Here is a 20,424-nt window from a genome sequence, read left to right on the forward strand (position 1 = left end):
GTTCCCTTGTCTAGCTTATATTATTGTATCACAATAATAGAACGGAATCCTATTTTTTAAATCTAATGGGACATCAATTCGATTCTGTTAGGTAAATATTTAGATGAGTCCCTTCATCATCATCAGGGGGGGGGGGGGGGAGAGAGAGAGAGAGGGAGGGAGAAGGGGGGTGTTGTTTGTGTGGGGGCTTGGTTGGATGGTGGAGAAAGTGGGGACTGTGGTTACTCTTCTGCATATTCAAAGGCCTTTTGCAATTGGCAGCAGCAGCAGACAAATGCATTGCGCTTTGGGATGGCCCCCTGTCCCTTGTCGGGGACGTGCTCTCTCTGTCTCTGCCAGCCCCCCCTTCCTTTCCAACTGGCGTGCGTTTTTATTCTCACCCTCTCTGAATTCTCAGCTTAATTGCCGCCTCCTCCTAAACCCTAATGCCTATGCAATGCTCTTTGCCTCTTTGTCTTTGCTTGCATGGATAAAATCTCTCTCTCTCTCTCTCTCTCTCTCTCTCTCTCTCTCTCTCTCTCTCTCAATCATTACTACTCCACTCTCCCTCTCTCTCCATTCGTTCCCAAATTCTATCTCCGATGTTGTGTTCTACATTTATAGGTGAAGTCACTTTAGTCTCTGTGGTTTGTCCGTTTTATCATTTTAGTTCCTGCAGTAATTTATTTTTGTGAATTTTATTATATAATTTTAAATCTTAAAAAGTTCAAAGACACATAAAAAATTATATCAAATTCCTTTCAATCACTTTAGGTTTTTCAGCATGTAATTTAACACAATTAGAAGGAAATTAACAACATTTGTAATGTGCTATTAAATTGCTCGAATTTAATACTATAAGAATAAAATTGACAAAACCGAAATTGTGGAGATCAAAGTAATAAAATCCACAAATTATATGAACCAAAAATAATTTTTTGTCAAATTGATGAGAGAGACAGCGGGCGTATTCATGATCATGATGTGAACACCTTCTTGGCCAGTGACACATTCTCCAACATTCCACACCCCACCATAGGACTTTAGGGTACATTTTTGTTTTTATTGCCGTGTTTGTAAATTTTTTTGCCCAAAGGGTCTATATGCCTCTAGCTACCACCTTCTTCTCACCTATATTCTTACAATCCAAAGGGCACAACAATCTTTCCCAATAAAAAATTATTTTAATTGGCTAGCCCAAATATGGCTTCTGAAAAGTATATGATTGAGTGAATTTTCGTACTACTAGGCAATTTTTTAATGTATTTATTTATAAAAGTTGTGATGATTTAGCCATGCCGTGCGACCACTTTGAGGGAGAGCAAGCCAAGATTAGGAAATGCATATTCTATTGTTGTCTTGCCTAGGCATGCCTCTGGTAGAGCCACTGCCCATCTTACAATTATTTATCTCCTCAAGAAAATCTCATCTTCCCCTTTGACCGTCACATTTTAGATTCAACGAAAATGAAGCCCAAACTAGGGTTAAAATGATGGAAGTATTGCAACATCCCTGCAAGCCCAATGAATCAGAATTCCAAGCTAAGCCATACCATATGGCCTGTATTTATTCGTGCTTGGATAAATTATGCTACACCATGCAACAAAAAATGTGTCATCTATGTCTATCATGTCATGGTCAAGCGTTACTTAAAATTTTCATTCTATAGTTTCGAAATTGAAACGACATGACACTACAAGCGGCGTCGTTGGGTGAGTCACTCCTTGCTTCCCTAACCTAATCACCTCCGATCCCTTTTTTACGTACCTACTTATCCGTAGAGCCATGATAAACGAGAATGCTCCTCAATATACATGTCACTCTTTACTAAATATATCGATACAAAAGAGCCCTAAGACCAAAAAGAAACCAAAGAGGCCATTAAATTTTTTACTAGCTGAATGTTCAAAAGTCCAATAAGGATCGGACCAGGCCCAAGCTGATTCTCACTTCGGGATTTCCTTTTTGTTTTCTGGGTTTCCCCTATTTTTCCTTGAAGCTGAAAAAAACCACAACGCTTCAATAAGCACTTTCCGAGATTATGAAAAGACCTTAGAACCACCCTAGAAGGGCCCATCTTCCACAAGCTATGGAAAGCACAAAAACCATTTGATTTTCTTTCCTAGGTATGTTTAGTGCCACAACACATAGTCAAACTCAAGCTTTTAATGCCTAATTAATAGGGATGTATACATTTTTATGCCTCATAACCACTTTTAATATTTTTGCCAAACGCTTTTAAAAGAGTTTTTATTATTATAAAAAAGAACTTTTAACTCTTTCAGAAGCAGTATCAAACATGCCCTTAACTATAATCAAAATGTTACCTTTTTTGTTTTCTTTTTGGGTGTTGAGCACCGAGTTGACAACCTTTAGAAGAACTTACTCTTGGAGTCTAATTTTGTACATAGAGAGAAAACTTGCAGTAGTATAGTTAGATCATTTAAGCAAGACATGCTTGATTCAATCACCAATGTACGTATGTTCGAGTGGATGAATTTGAACTATTGATAAATATAGAGCTCACATTACATCAATGGTTAGGAGTCACATGCGTGCGAGTGAGCGACTATACCTAGAAAATTCCTTATTCACAAGGATTAGAGTGGTGCTTATAAGGCAAGACCCTCCTCCCATGTTGAGGAGGTTAGAAATAGAACGGACAACAAAATTCTAGGCATATGTATATAACTCAACTCAGCTTACTGGGCCTCTATTTTTTTAATGTCCCTTTTCTTCATGAAACATCATATTGGGCTTCTAGGCCTAGGAATGTAATTGGCGACTTTTCTAATTTTATTTTGGGCCTTCTGTCTCATGAACAGAAAATTCAACTTTATATATGGCCCAAGAAGAGGAATTATTATTAAGTTTTTTATATTTTTTATTTTAAAATACAAGTGATATTGAGGGAGGATAAATTATTAATAGAATTTTAAACTAGTCATCGCACGCTCTTTTATCTCATAATTTTTCAATAAGAAAAAGGATGCACGACAACTATTTTGGAGTGGTACTAATAAGTACGAAAAAGAGAGAAAGATATCTCCATTAGCTTAGTATTTGGATTTTAATGTCGATATTGGGTGCTTTATTTTCTTGTACCTAAATGCACAAACATTCTAAGCTGGAGTTATGAAAACAACATGGGGAATCTTTAAACTTTACATAGGAGCATTTCTAGAATGGGCTTATGCTTGGGCTAAGAATCTGGCTTTTTCATTCGGCCTCCACTTTGGAGAGACACAGAGAGAAAGAGACAGAGAGAGAGAATAAATTACGCATATTTGAAGATTAAAAATTATAAAAAAAATATTTATTTATTTATTTATTTGCATTTTTTTTTTCTTGGAATTTATTTATTTACATTTACTCATCCACTCACGACCCTTTTAATTTTTTATGATAATCTAATGAGGTAATTAATGCTTGTTTTTGTTGGGTTTAAGCTTTAAAATAAGATGCTTCGATAAAGAATCGAACATTTTATTATTATATAAGAAAGTGGCGGAGGAATACATTTTTGTAGATTGCCAGAGGATCTCCAATCCCTATAAGCATAATCTTTGTAAGCAAGAATAGTCAGAGAGCCGACCTGCAGATTCTCGACACGTGTCCACCGATGATTTCCCCCACCCAAAAAAAAATAAAAATAAAATATTCAGAGAGCCAAATGAATTGGCATTGTCTTCCCAAGCACACACCAAATTCAATGATCAAAAACTCCCAAATGGGTGTCCCTTTCTAAGCCCAAATGGTCAGACCTTCTCAACAAATGAAAAATGGCTTGTAGCGGGTCACCTAACAATGCCACACACAAGATAAAGTGGGGTCCACCAAAATAACTTTGTGAACATAATAGTGACGTTTCTCAAGGCATTACCCTAACCCAAATACCAAAACAAAGTTCCACACCTTATTAGATTATAAAGTTATTCATTGAGTCTATTCACTAAATGATTTTGTTTTAACAAAGGCTTAGATTATTATAAGGAAAAAGTATAAACAGAGAGAAAACATCATATACTAAGGATTATGCGAGTAAATTTACACATAAAGAGTTTATTAGTCGTACTGATCAACATCTTACTCATGTTGTTTTTATACATATGTTAGGCTTCATTTAGATTAGAGGGATTCCAAATCTATAGATTTACATGACATTATAAAGTAAACTAGTTTGTTTAGATTAGTACAATTCATGTATGCCAAGATTTGGACTAGAAAGACAGGAAGAACATAAATGGGTTTCAAATAATTCCTTACAAATAGTCATTTCAAATCCTTTTTTTTATACAGCGATATTGAGAGAGGGGGGAAATTGAACCTATATACATCTAGTTATTTCAAAATCGAATGCGGTTCTTATTTTTATAACAAATTTAGCTTTGTTTTCTAATTCAAATCCATTCTTTTAAATCCCTCCATTGAAACGGAACATTGGAATTTTGTTTAAAATAAATAAAGTTTAGAGTAGGGCCAACTTTAAATAAACAAGAAATCATCGCGTCATTTGGTAAATAAGTTCAATGATTGTAACAATACTCAACTGATACTACTCCTTGATCATAACAGAGAGGAGGATGATTATGAAACCAGGGTCGCCAAATTGCCATAATTAACATAATAATTGCATTTCTCAAGGAAATACACACACGTCCCCCATAAAAAAGTTTCAATGATCAAAATACCTTTTTCTTGGACTTGTGATGTGTGTGACCAACATACACACACACACACAAGAAATATATATATATTTGTAATAAGCAACACTCTATATATATCGTGATTTGCGCAAAGGACTTAGCATTGGATGCTAATTATAATCAAATATGGGTGCTAACAAACATTTGACCAAAGCTCTACAAGTGTGTCTTCATAGTCAAGCAATCCCTAGCACTGCCTTGGAAAACATCTGTATCCCATGTTCTTGCATGTTCAGATGCAATTAAAAATTTTCATACACACACCAACCATCACTCTCTCTCTCTCTCTCTCTCTCTCTCTCTCTCTCTCTCTCTCTCTGTGGGAGAATAACCATACTACTTTTATTCTCCAACATTTTTATATATACCAAACTTTATTCCATAGAAAAAGAAGGGGTAAAGAGGAGGGTATCAAGGAATAAGAATTTTTATCTGTCTTGCACAAAGCTCCACTCTACGATAAAAGGGGGGCATAATTGGGGTCCTTGTTAACCTTTGCCTAAATATATCATCTTTTATCCAGTGGCCTTTGGAAAAGAGCTTTCCTAATCTGATTTAAATTCTTGTGTCATTTTAGATTTTAGTTTTTATTATTTTATTGTGCAAGAATTCGTCTCTACCTGGTACTGGCCATAAAGGGTTTCTTTCTGGTGTGATTTTGTCTCTGAGTAACCTAACAACCAGCTTGGTTTTTTCTTGGTGGGATTCAATACAAGGATTAGAAGAAACCATAAAATACCAATCACTAGCTTTTTCCCACTTCACTTGCTTCAAGGAGCTGCTAAGATATATAATTAATAGTTTGGGATGCTTTGTCTATACACTACAATCAATTCGATTATTTTAGATCAAATGAGTGATTGGTTCCTGACACGTGTAAATTTTTTGCTTAAATTTGATAAAATTGGGTGTTACTCATACAAATTAAGTGTTTTAAGTGAACGATTATCTTTTCTTCTCTTGTAACTTTCTATTCTACTCCTATAAATACTTATGGTGTATTTACTAATCAAGAATTGGAATTTGATTAAGGAATTGAATTCCAAGTATGTAGGATTACCGTGTTTACTTCACATCAATGAATTACAAAGTAAATGGGACCTACACAAAAAATTTCTAATTTTAGAGGAAATCAATTCTTGAGTGGGAGGTGGTATTCTAATTCATAGAGATCTAAGTCATTAGGAATTTTTTTTTTCCCATTAAATCCTCACACAATTTTAAAATTTCCAAATTTGTCATCTACTTTAACCTAACAACAGGAAATTTTAGTAATTAGTATCACTCTTACCTTAATTCCATAAGATTTAGTAAACAACTTCAATAGGAATCCATAATCTAACTCTTCTCAATCCATATGGTTTAATAAACAACTTCAATAGGAATATGGAATCTAATTCTCCTCAATCCAAATCCTCATCAATTCAATTCATTCTCAATTCAATTCCTCATAATCCAATTACAGATTAGTAAACATACCATTAATATATTAAAATATTTTCTAAATAATTATTTACGACCGTCTCTAGGAAAATACAGGTGGTGTCACCGCACATGCAACGACGGATATGGGTTACAATGCATACACAATTTTTTCCCCCCCTAAAGTGTCTAGCCCACAACCCATCATACTAAGTCTTTGATATTGACTTTTTTCTCTAGCAAGTGTTTTTGTTTAAGTTTCTGAAATTTGGTTGAATCTAGCTACAAAAAAAAATTTCTTTTTTACTTTGGTCATTTTAGAATGGATTGCTTATGCTTCTGAGTTTTTATTTTGGTTTTGGTTTTAATATGGATCATGTAGGGGGTTTGAGATAGATTCAAACCTTTTATTTGGCATTTCCCTTGCAAAATGATGTTGAGTTTTTTCTTTTTGCTATTTTGGGGTTTATTTTTGTTACCAAACTCACAGTTTGGTTCTAAACATGTAGAATACTGCTTAACCAGGAAGCAACTTTGCTTCTTGCCATGTACTTGAGTTGTGGGCAATTTTTGATGACCTTTGATGAGAAGTCTATTTACTAACTTGTAAAGGCAACTTTTGATGACAATATCATGTTACCAAGAAAATTATGTATATAATAAATTGAAAATATGTTAATATATAATTTTTTTATGAGGCCTAAAATTTGTTTTGTAATTTTAGAGAGGTTCAACTAGCATATTCAAACGTCTTGTAAGAGTCACAATTTTTATTTTACTTTAAAATGGAGGAAATTAAAATGTCCCACACTACTAAGCATCAATTTAATGATACGGTATCTCCGCAATATACGTGTTTCTCATATCACATTATGTGAATGTGAGACTTTTTATCGTTGTCGCATAGGACTCCTAAATCTTTGAACCTAGCTTGTCTTTATTTAACATGGTATCAGAACATTGATCTTGAAACTTGCGGTTTTTTTGCTTTCCCTTGCTAGTTATAAAAGAAGAAATACAACTGAAAAAGAAATAAACAAAGGATTATAAGAAATTATGGCGGATGCTCCACCGGTGGCAAATTAGGCTCCTTAATTCGTAATTTACAGTTTATTCCTCTAAATGTGAAGAAATTCAATTTCAACATGTTTTTTTTTTCCTTTTTATTCAACAATTATCTTTCATATTTTAAACTTAAGACTTTCTCTTAAACAAAGTAGATATTGAGTGCTACACTAATGGACATGTTTTTTAAAGCAAACTTTGTAGCTGATACTTTGGCTTCTTTTATCAAGTTTCGCAAACTTGAAACAACTCCTTGCACTTTCTGTTGTGTAGTTTCTCTTAAAGAAAAACAGAGGAAGAAATTATACATTATTTAGCTTTCAAGTTTTTTCCTTACTCTCTCTTTCAATTATTTTCCCTTCTATGCACTCCACATCTCATCCCACATTCCTCATATTCTTGTTTTTTTTTTTTTTTTTGAACCTAACCCAATTACAAGTAGGTATTGCATGCATATTATTGTTCACCTAAATTCTTTAGCATTTATCTCATAAACAAAAGAATAAAAAAAAAAAAAATCTCTAGTATTTCTTGAGAGAAGCCTTTGGAACCATCCAAAGCCAAACAAAAGCTGGTCAAAGCTCAAATACACATACAGACTCTTAACTTGTTATTACAGATACAAGGCAACATATCTATCTTCGTTTTTAGGGATCAAAAAGGACAGGCTGGAAGGATCCAAACCCAAACCCCACTTCCATAATTATGAATTATTATTATCAGAGACCAGAGATGTAGAGAGAGAGAGAAAGAAAAGGAAAATACAAGGAAAGAATTCACAGTGAACAAGAGTAATAGAAGAAACTTCCACCCTCTAAATGAAAGTGATATTGCCACACACAGAAACCATTAACAGAAAAGCTTACATAAAGCAGAAAAAAGGAGGCCTTGGGTTTTCCTTTTCCCTTTCTTTTCTTTTCTTCCTGCCTCTGCTAAGCATCTTTTTCTTCACTTTTTTCACCTCTCCTCTCATTCCTTCCTTCCTCTTGGAATTTATTTTTACTTGAGTTTCCCTTTGCTTTTGTTTCCCACCATCATTTCCTTGTCTTGCTCACCTATAATTTGCTTCATGTTCTGCTGAATTTTTGATGGTTCTCCTCTCTGGCATTGTTTGTTTAATCAGAAAAAGTTGCATTGCTTTTCTTCTTGGTTTCTCAGATTGATTTCCCTAATTGGGTATCTCTCTTTTGCTGTGAAAATCCCTTTGGAATTTGATTCTGGGATTGACTTCATGCAATGATCCTTTCTGGGTTTTTCTTGATCAATTCAGTTCTGCTTTAAGAATTCCCTCCCTTGAATATATTCTGTGTGAATTTTGTTTCATGAGCGCCAAGTTCTTGAATTTAGTCTCACTTTCACCTTCCTAATTGTCTAAAAATTCACTGTTTTTTCTTTTTTCACTCATCATACTTTGTGAGCTGTGTGATCTTCATTGTTAATTCTTGCAAGTAAACTTTTTCTTCTGTTTGTTGGGTTTGTGATTCATGGGACTCTGTCATGGAAAACCCACAAAAAACCCACAAGCCCAATCGCAAGATTCCACAATTCCCAGTGAAAGTGAGCCTTATGCACTCAATTCCCACTCCACCAAATCCTCAAACTTTCCCTTTTACAGCCCAAGTCCATTGCCAAGTCTCTTCAAGAACTCCCCTGCCAACTCCAGCGTGAGTTCGACGCCTCTGCGCATTTTTAAGCGACCTTTCCCGCCTCCCTCTCCGGCGAAACACATTCGGGCATTGCTTGCTCGCAGGCATGGCTCTGTTAAGCCCAATGAAGCCTCAATCCCTGAAGGAAGTGAGTGTGACGTTGCCTTGGATAAGAATTTCGGGTTTTCTAAACAGTTTGTAGCTCATTATGAGCTTGGCGATGAAGTGGGGCGTGGGCATTTTGGGTATACTTGCTCTGCCAAGGCCAAGAAGGGGAGCTTGAAGGGCCAGGATGTGGCTGTCAAGGTTATTCCAAAGTCAAAGGTCTGAATTTCATTTCTTGGTTCTTTGGTGATCTCCTCAATGTTCAACAAGTTCAATTCTTTTTGAGTTATTGTTCGCAAAATCACAATTGAATTGTCCTAGTTTCCGTAGAAGTTTGATTAGATTGCATAGGTGCATATGCATACATGTTTCATTAACTAGGGACCATATGACCTTAATATCATGTTGGTAATGTTCTTAATTCATATCTCCTATAACTCGTCTTGTTGTTTTAAATATTTTAGTGAGCTGTGACGCATCTTTAGCATATCTGATGTTGAGTAACTTTCGTCCGTGTTAGCTTATGCTGGAAATATCCGAAGGATATTGAAGATGTAAAGGTTTATTAGACTTTATCTTCAAGAGGATATTGCATACTCAACTTGTGTGTTGTGTTTGTTAGTCCTTTGGGTGTGATATAGACTGTATGCTTGCCCCTCTAAGTGGCTCATTATAGATTTTATTTTATATCAAGGTGATAAGTGTATATGTATCAATCTATGCTCAGTGTCGATAGCTTGAGGGCTTTTAAACAGTGAAGGATCATGGCTTAGTCTGAACAAAAGTGGTAAACTAGGATATTGTAATGGCAATGACAATAAATCATAACTGCAACGCAGACAAAATCTTCATAGATTTCTTCTCTGTTGCTCTCAACATTTCTTACAATGTGGATCTTTAGATGACCCATACTTCCTTCCATGTCATACTATTAGACTGTGAACATACACTAATGAAAGATGTTTCTGCAGATGACAACGGCAATTGCTATAGAGGATGTAAGAAGAGAAGTGAAGATCCTACGGGCACTAACACATAAGAACCTAGTGCAGTTCTATGAAGCCTATGAAGATGATGACAATGTTTATGTGGTGATGGAGTAAGTTATGATTGCTATAACTTTCTGAATATGCATCTTACTCTGTGTCATAGGATGCCTTTGGCTTATTTTAGTTCTCTTAATACTGGCTTAAGATGCTGATACGACTTCCTGAATTTCTTCTTCTGCTTGGTTGCATCAGTACCAGGTGTCAAAGTTGCAACTTGTTGAACATGTGACAACGTGCATACATATGAGTCCCCTTAAGAACAATGTATACTTATTTTAGCAAGTGTCTTTTTTGACACCAAAGCCATTAGGATTTAGATGCTATATAATCATGGTGCCTTGAAACATAAGTTTAATCTGGACATGGCTGAGATACCCGTATGATCAATCTAGATGTGCAATCTACAAAAACAGAGATGGGCGAGCAGAATAATTTTAAAACCTGGTCAGATTTGACCCCAAAAGCATACAATTTTTTTCCGCCCAAAAACAAAAAAAAAAAGCATACAATTTTTATTGGGGGCATGGTCATTTCTAGTAACAAGTGCTGAATCAATTACGTGATTCATTTTACCTTTTCAGCTGGATATCATTTAGCACTGAAGGAAAGCATTATATATAGATATATAGATACGTATATATATCGATATATATTAGTAGTAAAATTATTCCAAGTAGGCCATCAGCAAGGCATTTGTTGCTATGATTTTAGACTTTTAAGATATTGGAGCTTAATCAATGTTATGTTCTCCAGGTTGTGCAAAGGAGGTGAACTATTGGATAGCATACTTTCAAGGTACCTGCTCTTACAATCTTTTCATTTATGTCACAAGGAAGAACGCAACTCTTTCTTTTTTGGAAGTCACTAGCCTGTTCCGTACCTTTCAAACTAGCTGAATTCCCATTTCTCTTCTCTAGGGGTGGCAAATATTCAGAAGATGATGCAAAGGCTGTTATGGTTCAGATTTTAAGTGTAACTGCCTACTGCCATCTCCAAGGAGTGGTTCACCGCGATCTCAAGCCAGAGGTAGTTCATTCACAAATATCTTTCAGTTTTTGAGTATCAACAGACTTAGCCCCTAAATACATGCTACCTTAGAAGTTGCATAAGGGTAAAAATTAAACTTGATTTTCTTAGGTCGAGGCATCTGCATATGCTCAAAATTAATTTAAATTAAAAAAAAATAACAAAGGTAATAATAATAATAATAATATTTTTCCCCTTCTACTGTTTTACTCTTAGATTTGAATGTCACCTATCCCATTGGCACCGGCTGTTTATACCATTGAGCAATATCTTGAATTGCCAAACCAGCTTTAGGTTTAACTTGATTAATTTTAGGATTCTTACCTTCCACTTTTTTTGTTGTGCTAGATTTTCATACAGGGTCTTCCCATGGATATTGGATACATAGTGCTTCATTGCCTGCATTAGTGGTTAATCTAAATTATACCTCTCAAGTGGGAGCAACTGTGCATTGATTAATACGAGTTAGAGGCAGCTCACATCCTGCATCACTGACAACTCTGAAGACAAATGATTTTTTTCTAACTGCATCCATGCATTGTTTATTTTCTTAATTTCCGGATAAATGCACCTACGTGTAATCTATTGATTGTTGAATTTCTTTTGTGGTCTGAAATTGATTATTGATTTAATGATGTGATAGATACAATTCCTTATTTGACTATATTTCTTCTCTTTTGCCTCATTCCCTCTTTTTTTAACCTTGATTTGGTATTTTCTGCTCCAGAATTTCCTTTTCACTTCAAGCGATGAGAAGTCCCCCCTGAAGGCCATTGATTTCGGACTCTCTGACTATGTAAAACCAGGTTTGGACCCAGGATTACTGCCTAAGATAAATCCTGCTCTAGTCAATTTTAAACGCCAGATTGGGCTCTAATACTTAAGTTTGTGCAGATGAGAGATTGAACGATATTGTAGGAAGTGCATACTATGTAGCTCCTGAAGTTCTACACAGGTCATATGGGACAGAGGCAGACATGTGGAGTATTGGTGTAATTGCTTATATCCTTTTGTGTGGAAGCCGACCCTTTTGGGCCCGGACTGAGTCTGGCATCTTCCGAGCTGTACTAAAGGCTGATCCAAGCTTTGATGAAGCTCCTTGGCCTTCTCTATCATCTGATGCGAGAGATTTTGTAAAGAGACTACTGAACAAGGATTACCGTAAGAGGCTAACCGCGTCTCAGGCTTTGTGTAAGTCACCAAGCTCAGGGCCCTTCTTTTGACTCCCACTATAGGATGTTGTTTACTAAAGGGTACTTCTGATGAGAACTTGCTCCTATCTCTCTCTCTCTCTCTATATATATATATATTTTTTTTTTTTTCCACATTTAGTCAAAGCCTTGTGAAACAAATTCTGGAATGAAAACAGTTAATAATCTGAGAGAAGGGAGATAGCACTCTGGCTTCTTTCTTTGGGAAAGGTTTCTCTCCTTTTGAAGATCAAATGGAGAGGGCCAGTTGCTAATCCTAACTGTGACATGCTTTGGGCTTCTCCTGAATGGCAGCGGGCCTGAGATGCTTGAACTGTGTAGATTAAAACATTTATTCTCTATTTGAACTTTAAATGGAGAGGAGGAAGATCCTCTTTCTTTCAATCTATTCTAAGGGTGGTTTGATGGATTTCATTTTCTGCATCATAAATTCATAAGTTTGTTGGAATTTCGGATACTGACAGCCAATTTTTTTTAATCAGGTCACCCATGGTTAGCCAACTATCACGAGGTCAAGATACCGATGGATATGATAGTGTACAAACTTGTTAAAGCTTATATATGCTCATCTGCTCTACGAAAATCAGCATTAGGGGTATGCAGTAATAAGTTTATTAATCTTTTTTCTCTTTGTTGGTGTCTTGCACCTGACTGAAATTGAAATGTCTTCAAATATTGCAATGAATTGTTTATTATTAACTAGTGCCTCATTGTTATGTTCTATTTTTATTCTCTATCCTCTTCCTTTTCATCATTTTGGTTTCATGAGTATTATTCAGATTTGTCTCGTGATGTCTCCTATGGCAGTTCTCTAGCTTTTGGTTGAGTTGAAGCGAAGCTTTTCTTTTTTAGCTTTTGGTATAACAGTCGAGTTTGGGAACATATACATTGTAGTGGTTGTCAGGGCTGATTTTGAAAGAGAAACTGAGGAATAACTAAAAGAATAGAATCTTTGAGAATTGCTTATTGAAATAATTGCTTTGTATCTATCTCAACTTTGTAAAAAAAGTAATGCCTTGGAGTGATGAATATGTTAGGAATACTTTTGCACATTCATTTATCTTATTCAGCACGTCATTGGTGTAAATATCTGAAATTTTCCTTTAAAGCAATACCAAAATGGAGTGAAAAACTTTTGCCATTTTGACAGACTCTTGCAAAGACATTAAGTGTAGCACAGCTGGCTTATCTCCGGGACCAATTTACACTGTTAGGGCCAAATAAAAGTGGATTCATCTCTATGCAGAACTTCAAGACGGTCAGCACTTTTTCCTAACTATTGTATTCTGTTAATAATTTATGAAGTCATTAGAACTGACATTGGCATTCAGCAGGGTGTAATAAGGAACTCAACTGATGCCATGAAAGATTCACGGGTTCTAGATTATGTCAACATGGTAATATCTCTAAGTTCACCTATCTTTTAGTTTATCTTAATAAAAAGTCTGTATAATAAGAATTACAGCTGAATTTGCAGTCGTATATATGTGTCTTGCAGATCAGCTCTATCCGATATAGAAAGCTGGATTTTGAAGAATTTTGTGCAGCTGCCATAAGTGTGCATCAGCTGGAAGGGATGGAGAGCTGGGAGCAACATGCAAGACGAGCATATGAGCTATTTGAGAAGGATGGAAACAGACCAATTATGATAGAGGAACTTGCCTCGGTATGCTCTCTCTCAGTGAATAAAAATAGAACATAAAAAACCCTCTTCGTGCTAAACATTTTTCCCTGTAAATTTCTATTTTCAGGAATTGGGGCTTAGCCCATCTGTACCAGTTCACGTTGTTCTCCAGGACTGGATTAGACACTCGGATGGAAAACTTAGTTTTCTGGGGTTTGTTAGACTACTACATGGAGTTTCTTCACGCACATTTCAGAAGGCTTAAACTAAAACTGGTCTACATGCAGTTTTGATACCTCCATCCTTACTCTCGAGGATCTGGAATGCCCCAAGGGAACCAAATGTGTGCTTAATTGGAGAACTTCATTTTGTTTTGGTCCCTAGGAGGGTCTGCAGTGCATGCTCATGTCAATTTTTTTTAATTACTTTTTTCTCCTCCCTGTTAAGTTATATAAGGTTTTTCCTTCCCTTTCTTCTCTTCTCTCCATGATTGGTGCTGTTAAAGTTTAGAGGATTGTACAGGTGAGAGTAGATCACAGAATGTGTGTAGGATTACCGATTACAGAAATGTTCTAAACTGGAGTGAGTTATGTGGTCTCTGGCGTTCATCCCTCGTGTAGTTATACTGCGCTTTAATTTTCCTAATAAAATCATCCTCTGATCTTATTGAAATTATAAAGAAAATATTGATTAGATACCTTGAAATATTTTTTGACAAATCAGTAGTTGATTTTTTCTTTTTTATTAGGTACCAAGCAAAGGCTCATTTGTTTAGAATAAGCCACAAATCATGCTTTTATCTGGACCCAAGTTGTTTTGGGTGCTAATGCAATGTGTGTTGCTAGGCCTTTAGATTTCTATTTTAAGTCATTTTTTCCTTTTTTTCAATTTAAAAAAAAAAATGAGGATGTGTGAGTGGTTGATATCTTGATAGTTGATTGTTTTGAATCTACAATTGTGCCTCTCCTTTTATCTTTTTCTTCACATTTCATAAGGGTGCACTCTCCTATGCATTCATATGTTTATTTTTGACATGATATATAAATTTTTTTTATTTTTTATAATCAAATAAAAACTTCATTAGATAAATTTCAACGGTACAATTAAAGACATTATCGCCACCACCGAAAGAAGTGCCATCGCGGCCACACCCACCATCGCGTCTGTAACAAATCTGAGAAAAATATGATTTCCAGCGATCTATCTGCGCATAAGAGTGAACAAATAAATGAAACTAACGCGGACATGATATAGAACTTCAGTTGATCTTATTTGAGTAATAACCTTATGAACCGTCTATCTTTTCGATATTTCCTCAAAGACCATCTCTGCAAAAAAATCACTTGAATTCAAAATCATTTGATCATTTAATTAATGGTAGTTATTTTAGTGTTTTCTTGAAAAACCATGTTCGTCTATTTTGTTGATCACAACTAGATGTCTAAAGGATTTTCGATTTATCTAATTTTTTGTAAGGATGATCTTTTAATAATGACATGAAAAATATATTATTTGAATTGTTGAAAAAAAAAAATCATAATGGACCTTGAAAGGTATCCTTATTTGAGGGATCTCGAGGTATCTTTAGGTTTGGTATTTATGTATGTTAGTGATCTTAAAAAGATCCTTAAAGGTATCCCTCAATAAAATTGTATGTATGTGTATGTTGCATGTTCTTCACGTATAATACAGATAAAGGGTCCTTCAGAAAGAAATGTCCTTGAAATCCATGAAATTCAACCTGAAGGTCCCATAGGAAAAAAAATCCCTTTGTCCCACCGGAAAAAGGTCCCTTCGGAAGCAAAGAAAACAAGCATCTACACAATCCTGTGCTGAGAGAATAAGTAAAGAGGCCTTCATAGGTTCGTTCGTTCTCTCTTTGGCGTGGCTCTTTTATTGCTCCATTGCGCAGATACACTATGCCACACTAATTGTGGGAACACATATTTTGCTGACCAATAAGAAGACGACACATGGAAAAGGAATAAGTAAATCTCCATTTCTGTGTTTCACTTTCAACTAACTCAATACTCTTGGTGCAGCATTACCACAATACCATTTGCTCATTTAATTTCTTGTAAGTTCTTTCATTTATACTATTCTCTTCTTATGCGCTTCCGTGCGTGCGAGGTCTTTTTTAATCACACGAGACTTAAATTTTCCTTATATATATATATATTATGTTTTCTATATTTAAATAATGAGTAATGCTACACTTACCACATTTTTATCCCACATTTTTATGCCATATGATGTGGCATGTCCATATCCTATCCACATTCCTTAAGAATAATGCTACTCTTACCACATTTGTATACCAGATTACCATACCACCTTATGTGGCAGATGATGAGGTGAATAGCTAAATTAATTAAAATTAATTAATATTTTCTTTTCTTTTCTTTTATGATTTATTAACACATAAAAAAAAACTGTTAATTAAACTTTCTTTATTAAAATACACTTCATTGATTTAATTAATGTGGCATATGATATGGATATGTCACATCATGTGGTATAGAAATGTGGGAAAAAATATGGTAAGTGTAGCATTACCATTACTCCATCACTTAAATCAATGAAATGTATTTTAATAAAGAAAGTTTAATTAATAATTTTTTTAAAGTGTAAATAAATCATAAAAGAAAAGAAAATGTTAAATAATTTTAATTGATGTGGCTGTCTACCTCATCTGCCATATAAAGTGGTATAGGAATGTGGTATACAAATGTGGTAATTTCAAATTAATACTAAGCTAATTTCAAATTTGTTTCCATCTTTACAGGGCATGATCAGAAATCAGTCTCGAGAAGTATGAAGATGACAAGCATATAGATTCATCTGTAGGCCGTGCTGAATTTTTCTTCATCCACTAAGGCCCAGTTTGGGATTGCTGTCACTTTTAAAAAAAGTTGCTTATGCTGTGCTTTGAAAATAATTAGCTGTAAAGTAAAATAGCTCAATGTTTGGTAAACAATATTTTTAAAGTGCTGTTAGTACAAAAATCAATGTCAAAACCGTTTGGTAAATTTTAATATAAAATTGTTGTAACTGTGAATAATGACTAAAATAGACATGATGTTAAAAGTGTTATGTACTAATCATGTGGCGGTAGTGGTAGTGATGGAGTGGAGGTAGTGGTGTGATGAAGGTGGAGTTAGTGATTGTGGTAGTGGTGGTGGTGGTGGTGGTGGGGATGGCGATTGTGGAGGTGGTGGTGGTGGTTGTAGTGGCAGCATGGTGGTGGTTGTGGAGGTGGCACTGGATGTGGAGGTTTTGAAGGAGGAGGTGGCTGTGGTGGAGGTGGAGGAGGTGGTGGTTGTGGTGGTGGCGGTGGTTGTGGAGGTAGTGAATGTGGTGGTGCAAGTGGTGGAGTTGGATGTGGAAGTGGAGGTGATGTCATTTTTTAAAATGAATGATGGTATTTTGGGAATTAAAAAAATTCATTGAAAGTTACCTCTGCTTGCTTTTCAAAGCTGCATTCAAAAGGCCACTACTTTTAAAATAATCGGGATATTTTATTTTTACCAAACACCTTAAACTGCTTAACTTTAAAGTGAAGCAGGTTTTTGGCAAAAAAAAGTAATCCCAAACGGGGCCTAAAATTGGCAAACCACTTGGAGAATTGTTATCAATTTTTATTCATCCACTAAATTTTTTCCAGCACTAACGCAGTGTTGAAGCTTTTCTTTCTCCGATAAGATTTCTTCCTTTTTATGCCCGCTTTCATAGTTGTTTGAATGCTTTGGTCTTGTCTTGTCGATAGAAAATTTTCCAACACTAATGCAAATGGAGCTTTCTTTCACACTATCACAAGTGGCCTCAGAATTTTTGAAACACTCTCATTTTGAAGTTATTTTCTTTCTCCGATACATAGCTTTGTTTACTTTGTGTCATGGATTGATAGGTTGTGTCATGTGTTGTCATGCGATAAATTTTTACGAAAATTTTGACAAAATGCGATGACAGAGATCAAAATGTGCGAGTCAAAAAATTAATGAGCACATTCATTTGAAGACTAGGGAAAAAAATAGTCCACAAAACTTTTTCCAACACTGTGAAGCTTTGTCTTTTTTTTTTTTCTTTCCCTGTAATGACATCTTCGCCTTTTTATTAACATTCAAAATTGTGTTTAGAGTTCTATACATCCACTACAATTTTTCCAACACCAAGACAATGATGGGTTTTTATTTTTCTCCGTGATATGATTTTTTTCTTTTATTCACGCTTCCAAAATTGTTTGACCTTTTCACTCATTCCAACACTCACATCGATCCACTGGGCTGTGAGTAAACTCCTTATAATTCAGCCTCTAACACACTAGTTCGCCTCGTGAGGAAAAATCCCTTTGTCCCATTGGAAGTGTAAATCCTGAAAAAGGAAAAGAATCTCATCAGAAAGTCCCCCTCCCCGAGGAAAAGTCTCATCGGAATAAGTCCCTCTGTCCAGTCGGAATAAGTCCCTGCCCTTCGGAAGCAAAGAAAACAACTCGGAAGAGGAGATGGTGGAAGTCCCATCGGAACAAAGAAAATAAATTGTGTCCCTTCGGAAGCCAAGAGAAGGTAAACCTGTACTATCTGTTTGATGAAATGCCTCCGTGAGAGTCTCTTTGTCTTTTCTCCTTTTCTTTAGTCTGTTGACTGAAAAGCAACTGAATTTCAAAGCAAAGAGAAGATTTCGATTTGTATGCAATTGAATAAGAGTTTCACTTGGTTGAAAATTTTGAAAGTCTCCATTCAAGTTTGTTTGAATTTGCAATTCTTTTAGTTAAGAAATAAACCACGATATGCCTCTCTTAGTTAAGTTGCATGAATGGCAGCTATATAGGTTTCAATGGAGTTATTGGGTTACCAATTTAAGAGAGAGAGAGAGAGAGAGAGAGAGAGATGATATGACTTGTGCGAGGATGGGTCTCTCTGGTTTGTTTGGGATGGGTCCGCAAATAAGTGTCCGCAAGAGAGAAGGGGCTAAACCCTAGGAATGAAAGTAGACGTGGTGGAATAGAAAAAGGAAACTGTAGAATATAGACGTCTTAATCAAGAATTATATTTTGGGTTTTCCTCGTGAAATATGGAAACTACTTTTCTATAAATATTAAAAATTAAATAAAAAACCAGAAAAATTCCCATTTGAATTGAGTTTCCTTAACCGCCTCCTCCTTCCTTCTCTATAAAACTCAATCACAACCCCGACCTTCACTCTCATATTAAGATATCCGAAAAACCCAAGTCACAGGTACTTTATTCAACTTGAACAATCCAAGTTATGTTTTTTTTTTGCCCTAGTTTTCTTATTCTTTTTTCTGTTTTTTCAAACCAAAGTTTTGCAACAAAGCTTCTAGTTGTTCAGAGTTAGATCCAATTAGATCCCTGCAATATATTATTTTCTTGGGTTCTTCTAATCTAAACATCAAAATTTTTGTCTCTCTATGTTTTGTGGAATTATAGAAGATATGGTGGCTCCTCGAAGAACATGCTTAGAACTCATACCTAATGAGGGCACTCGGAAGATGACATTTCGGAAGCGAAAGAAGAGTATATATAAAAAGGCCGACGAGCTTTCGAAGCTTTGTGGTATTGATGTTTGCTTGATCGTCTATGCAGCCGATCAAAAGAAGGGGAGGGCAGTTCAACCGGAGACGTGGCCGCGGGATCCAAATCAATTCAAACGCATTCTCAACAAGTACAAGGATTCTAAGGATACGTCCACACCCAGATTGAAAAGAAACTTTATTATGTCTGATTTTTATGAGGACAAGAAAGATCACGTGGATGAGGATGACGAAAAGTTTCAAAATTTAGGGAAGAAGATTTTTGAGGGGGAATACCCGACAAAGTTTCAAAATTTAGGGAAGAAGATTTCTGAGGAGGAGTACCCGAGATGGGACGATCGAATAGATGATTTTTCGCAGGACGAATTGACTGAGCTCATTGCTTCACTCGAATCCAAGATACAAGTTGCAACCAAGAGGATTGATTCTATGGAAAGATATATGGGGTTTGCTAAGAAACAAAATCAAAGTTTGGTCCGGGAAGAGACTAATCATGATGAGCAGCCCTATCAAGTCCCTGCTTTGATGTCTCCTCCATCACTTGTGCATTATCCAATGTTGCCAAGTGCATGGGTTTCAAGCTCAGAATCGGCGAAGAGCTAATCAGAACTTGACAACCTGTGTATCTAATCCTTTGTAATTGAATTTCTAGTATTGTTTAGTTCGATTTTGATGTACCTTTTGGCTAGGGATAATATAGCCCTATAATTTTTGTTCACCTTCCGTCAAGGACAGGCCCTCTGTATGTTGATGAATTGATGGTAATCTCAATCCAAGGTTATCAAGTTTGAGTTGAGAGGTCGGTAAGAAATAAACCAAAGGTAGATGGAAAACGACAGTTTGCCTTTTATGAAAATCTAATTAATTAAGCCTTTGGTTTTAATTTCTTACCCTAAAAAAGTATGAAAGCTCTGTTTTTGTAATCGGAAGGCAAGTACTTTCCTTAATAGTGGACAAATCATTTGAAAGAGGACTTAAAAAACCAAGTGCACTTTTCCTAAATAGTGGACAAATCAAATTTTATTGCGACGGGCTGTAGC

The 20,424-nt window shown here is 35.6% G+C and overlaps 2 protein-coding genes across 2 annotated transcripts; both read left to right on the top strand.

Annotated features, from left to right (window-relative positions):
* On the top strand, positions 7,634-14,526 carry LOC18770205 (CDPK-related kinase 7). Its single transcript, XM_007202101.2, has 11 exons — positions 7,634-9,142; positions 9,895-10,022; positions 10,726-10,767; positions 10,890-10,998; positions 11,726-11,804; positions 11,893-12,189; positions 12,692-12,804; positions 13,360-13,467; positions 13,544-13,606; positions 13,708-13,875; positions 13,961-14,526. The coding sequence occupies exons 1-11, from the start codon at positions 8,657-8,659 to the stop codon at positions 14,096-14,098; spliced, it is 1,731 nt and encodes a 576-aa protein (XP_007202163.2). The 5' UTR covers positions 7,634-8,656; the 3' UTR covers positions 14,099-14,526.
* On the top strand, positions 19,055-20,172 carry LOC18769242 (agamous-like MADS-box protein AGL82). The gene is made up of 2 exons (XM_007203621.2): positions 19,055-19,068; positions 19,281-20,172. The coding sequence occupies exon 2, from the start codon at positions 19,286-19,288 to the stop codon at positions 19,985-19,987; it is 702 nt and encodes a 233-aa protein (XP_007203683.2). The 5' UTR covers positions 19,055-19,068; positions 19,281-19,285; the 3' UTR covers positions 19,988-20,172.

The sequence above is a fragment of the Prunus persica genome, chromosome G7 (assembly GCF_000346465.2).
Source record: "Prunus persica cultivar Lovell chromosome G7, Prunus_persica_NCBIv2, whole genome shotgun sequence".
In the NCBI taxonomy this organism is placed as follows: Eukaryota; Viridiplantae; Streptophyta; class Magnoliopsida; order Rosales; family Rosaceae; genus Prunus; species Prunus persica.

Excerpts from the sequence above, each read along its gene's own strand:
- LOC18770205 (XM_007202101.2), top strand. The coding sequence starts at position 8,657 with ATGGGACTCTGTCATGGAAAACCCACAAAAAACCCACAAGCCCAATCG. Across the intron at positions 9,143-9,894 it reads AGGTTATTCCAAAGTCAAAG|ATGACAACGGCAATTGCTAT; the intron begins GTCTGAATTTCA and ends ATGTTTCTGCAG. Across the intron at positions 13,607-13,707 it reads TTCTAGATTATGTCAACATG|ATCAGCTCTATCCGATATAG; the intron begins GTAATATCTCTA and ends TGTGTCTTGCAG.
- LOC18769242 (XM_007203621.2), top strand. The coding sequence starts at position 19,286 with ATGGTGGCTCCTCGAAGAACATGCTTAGAACTCATACCTAATGAGGGC.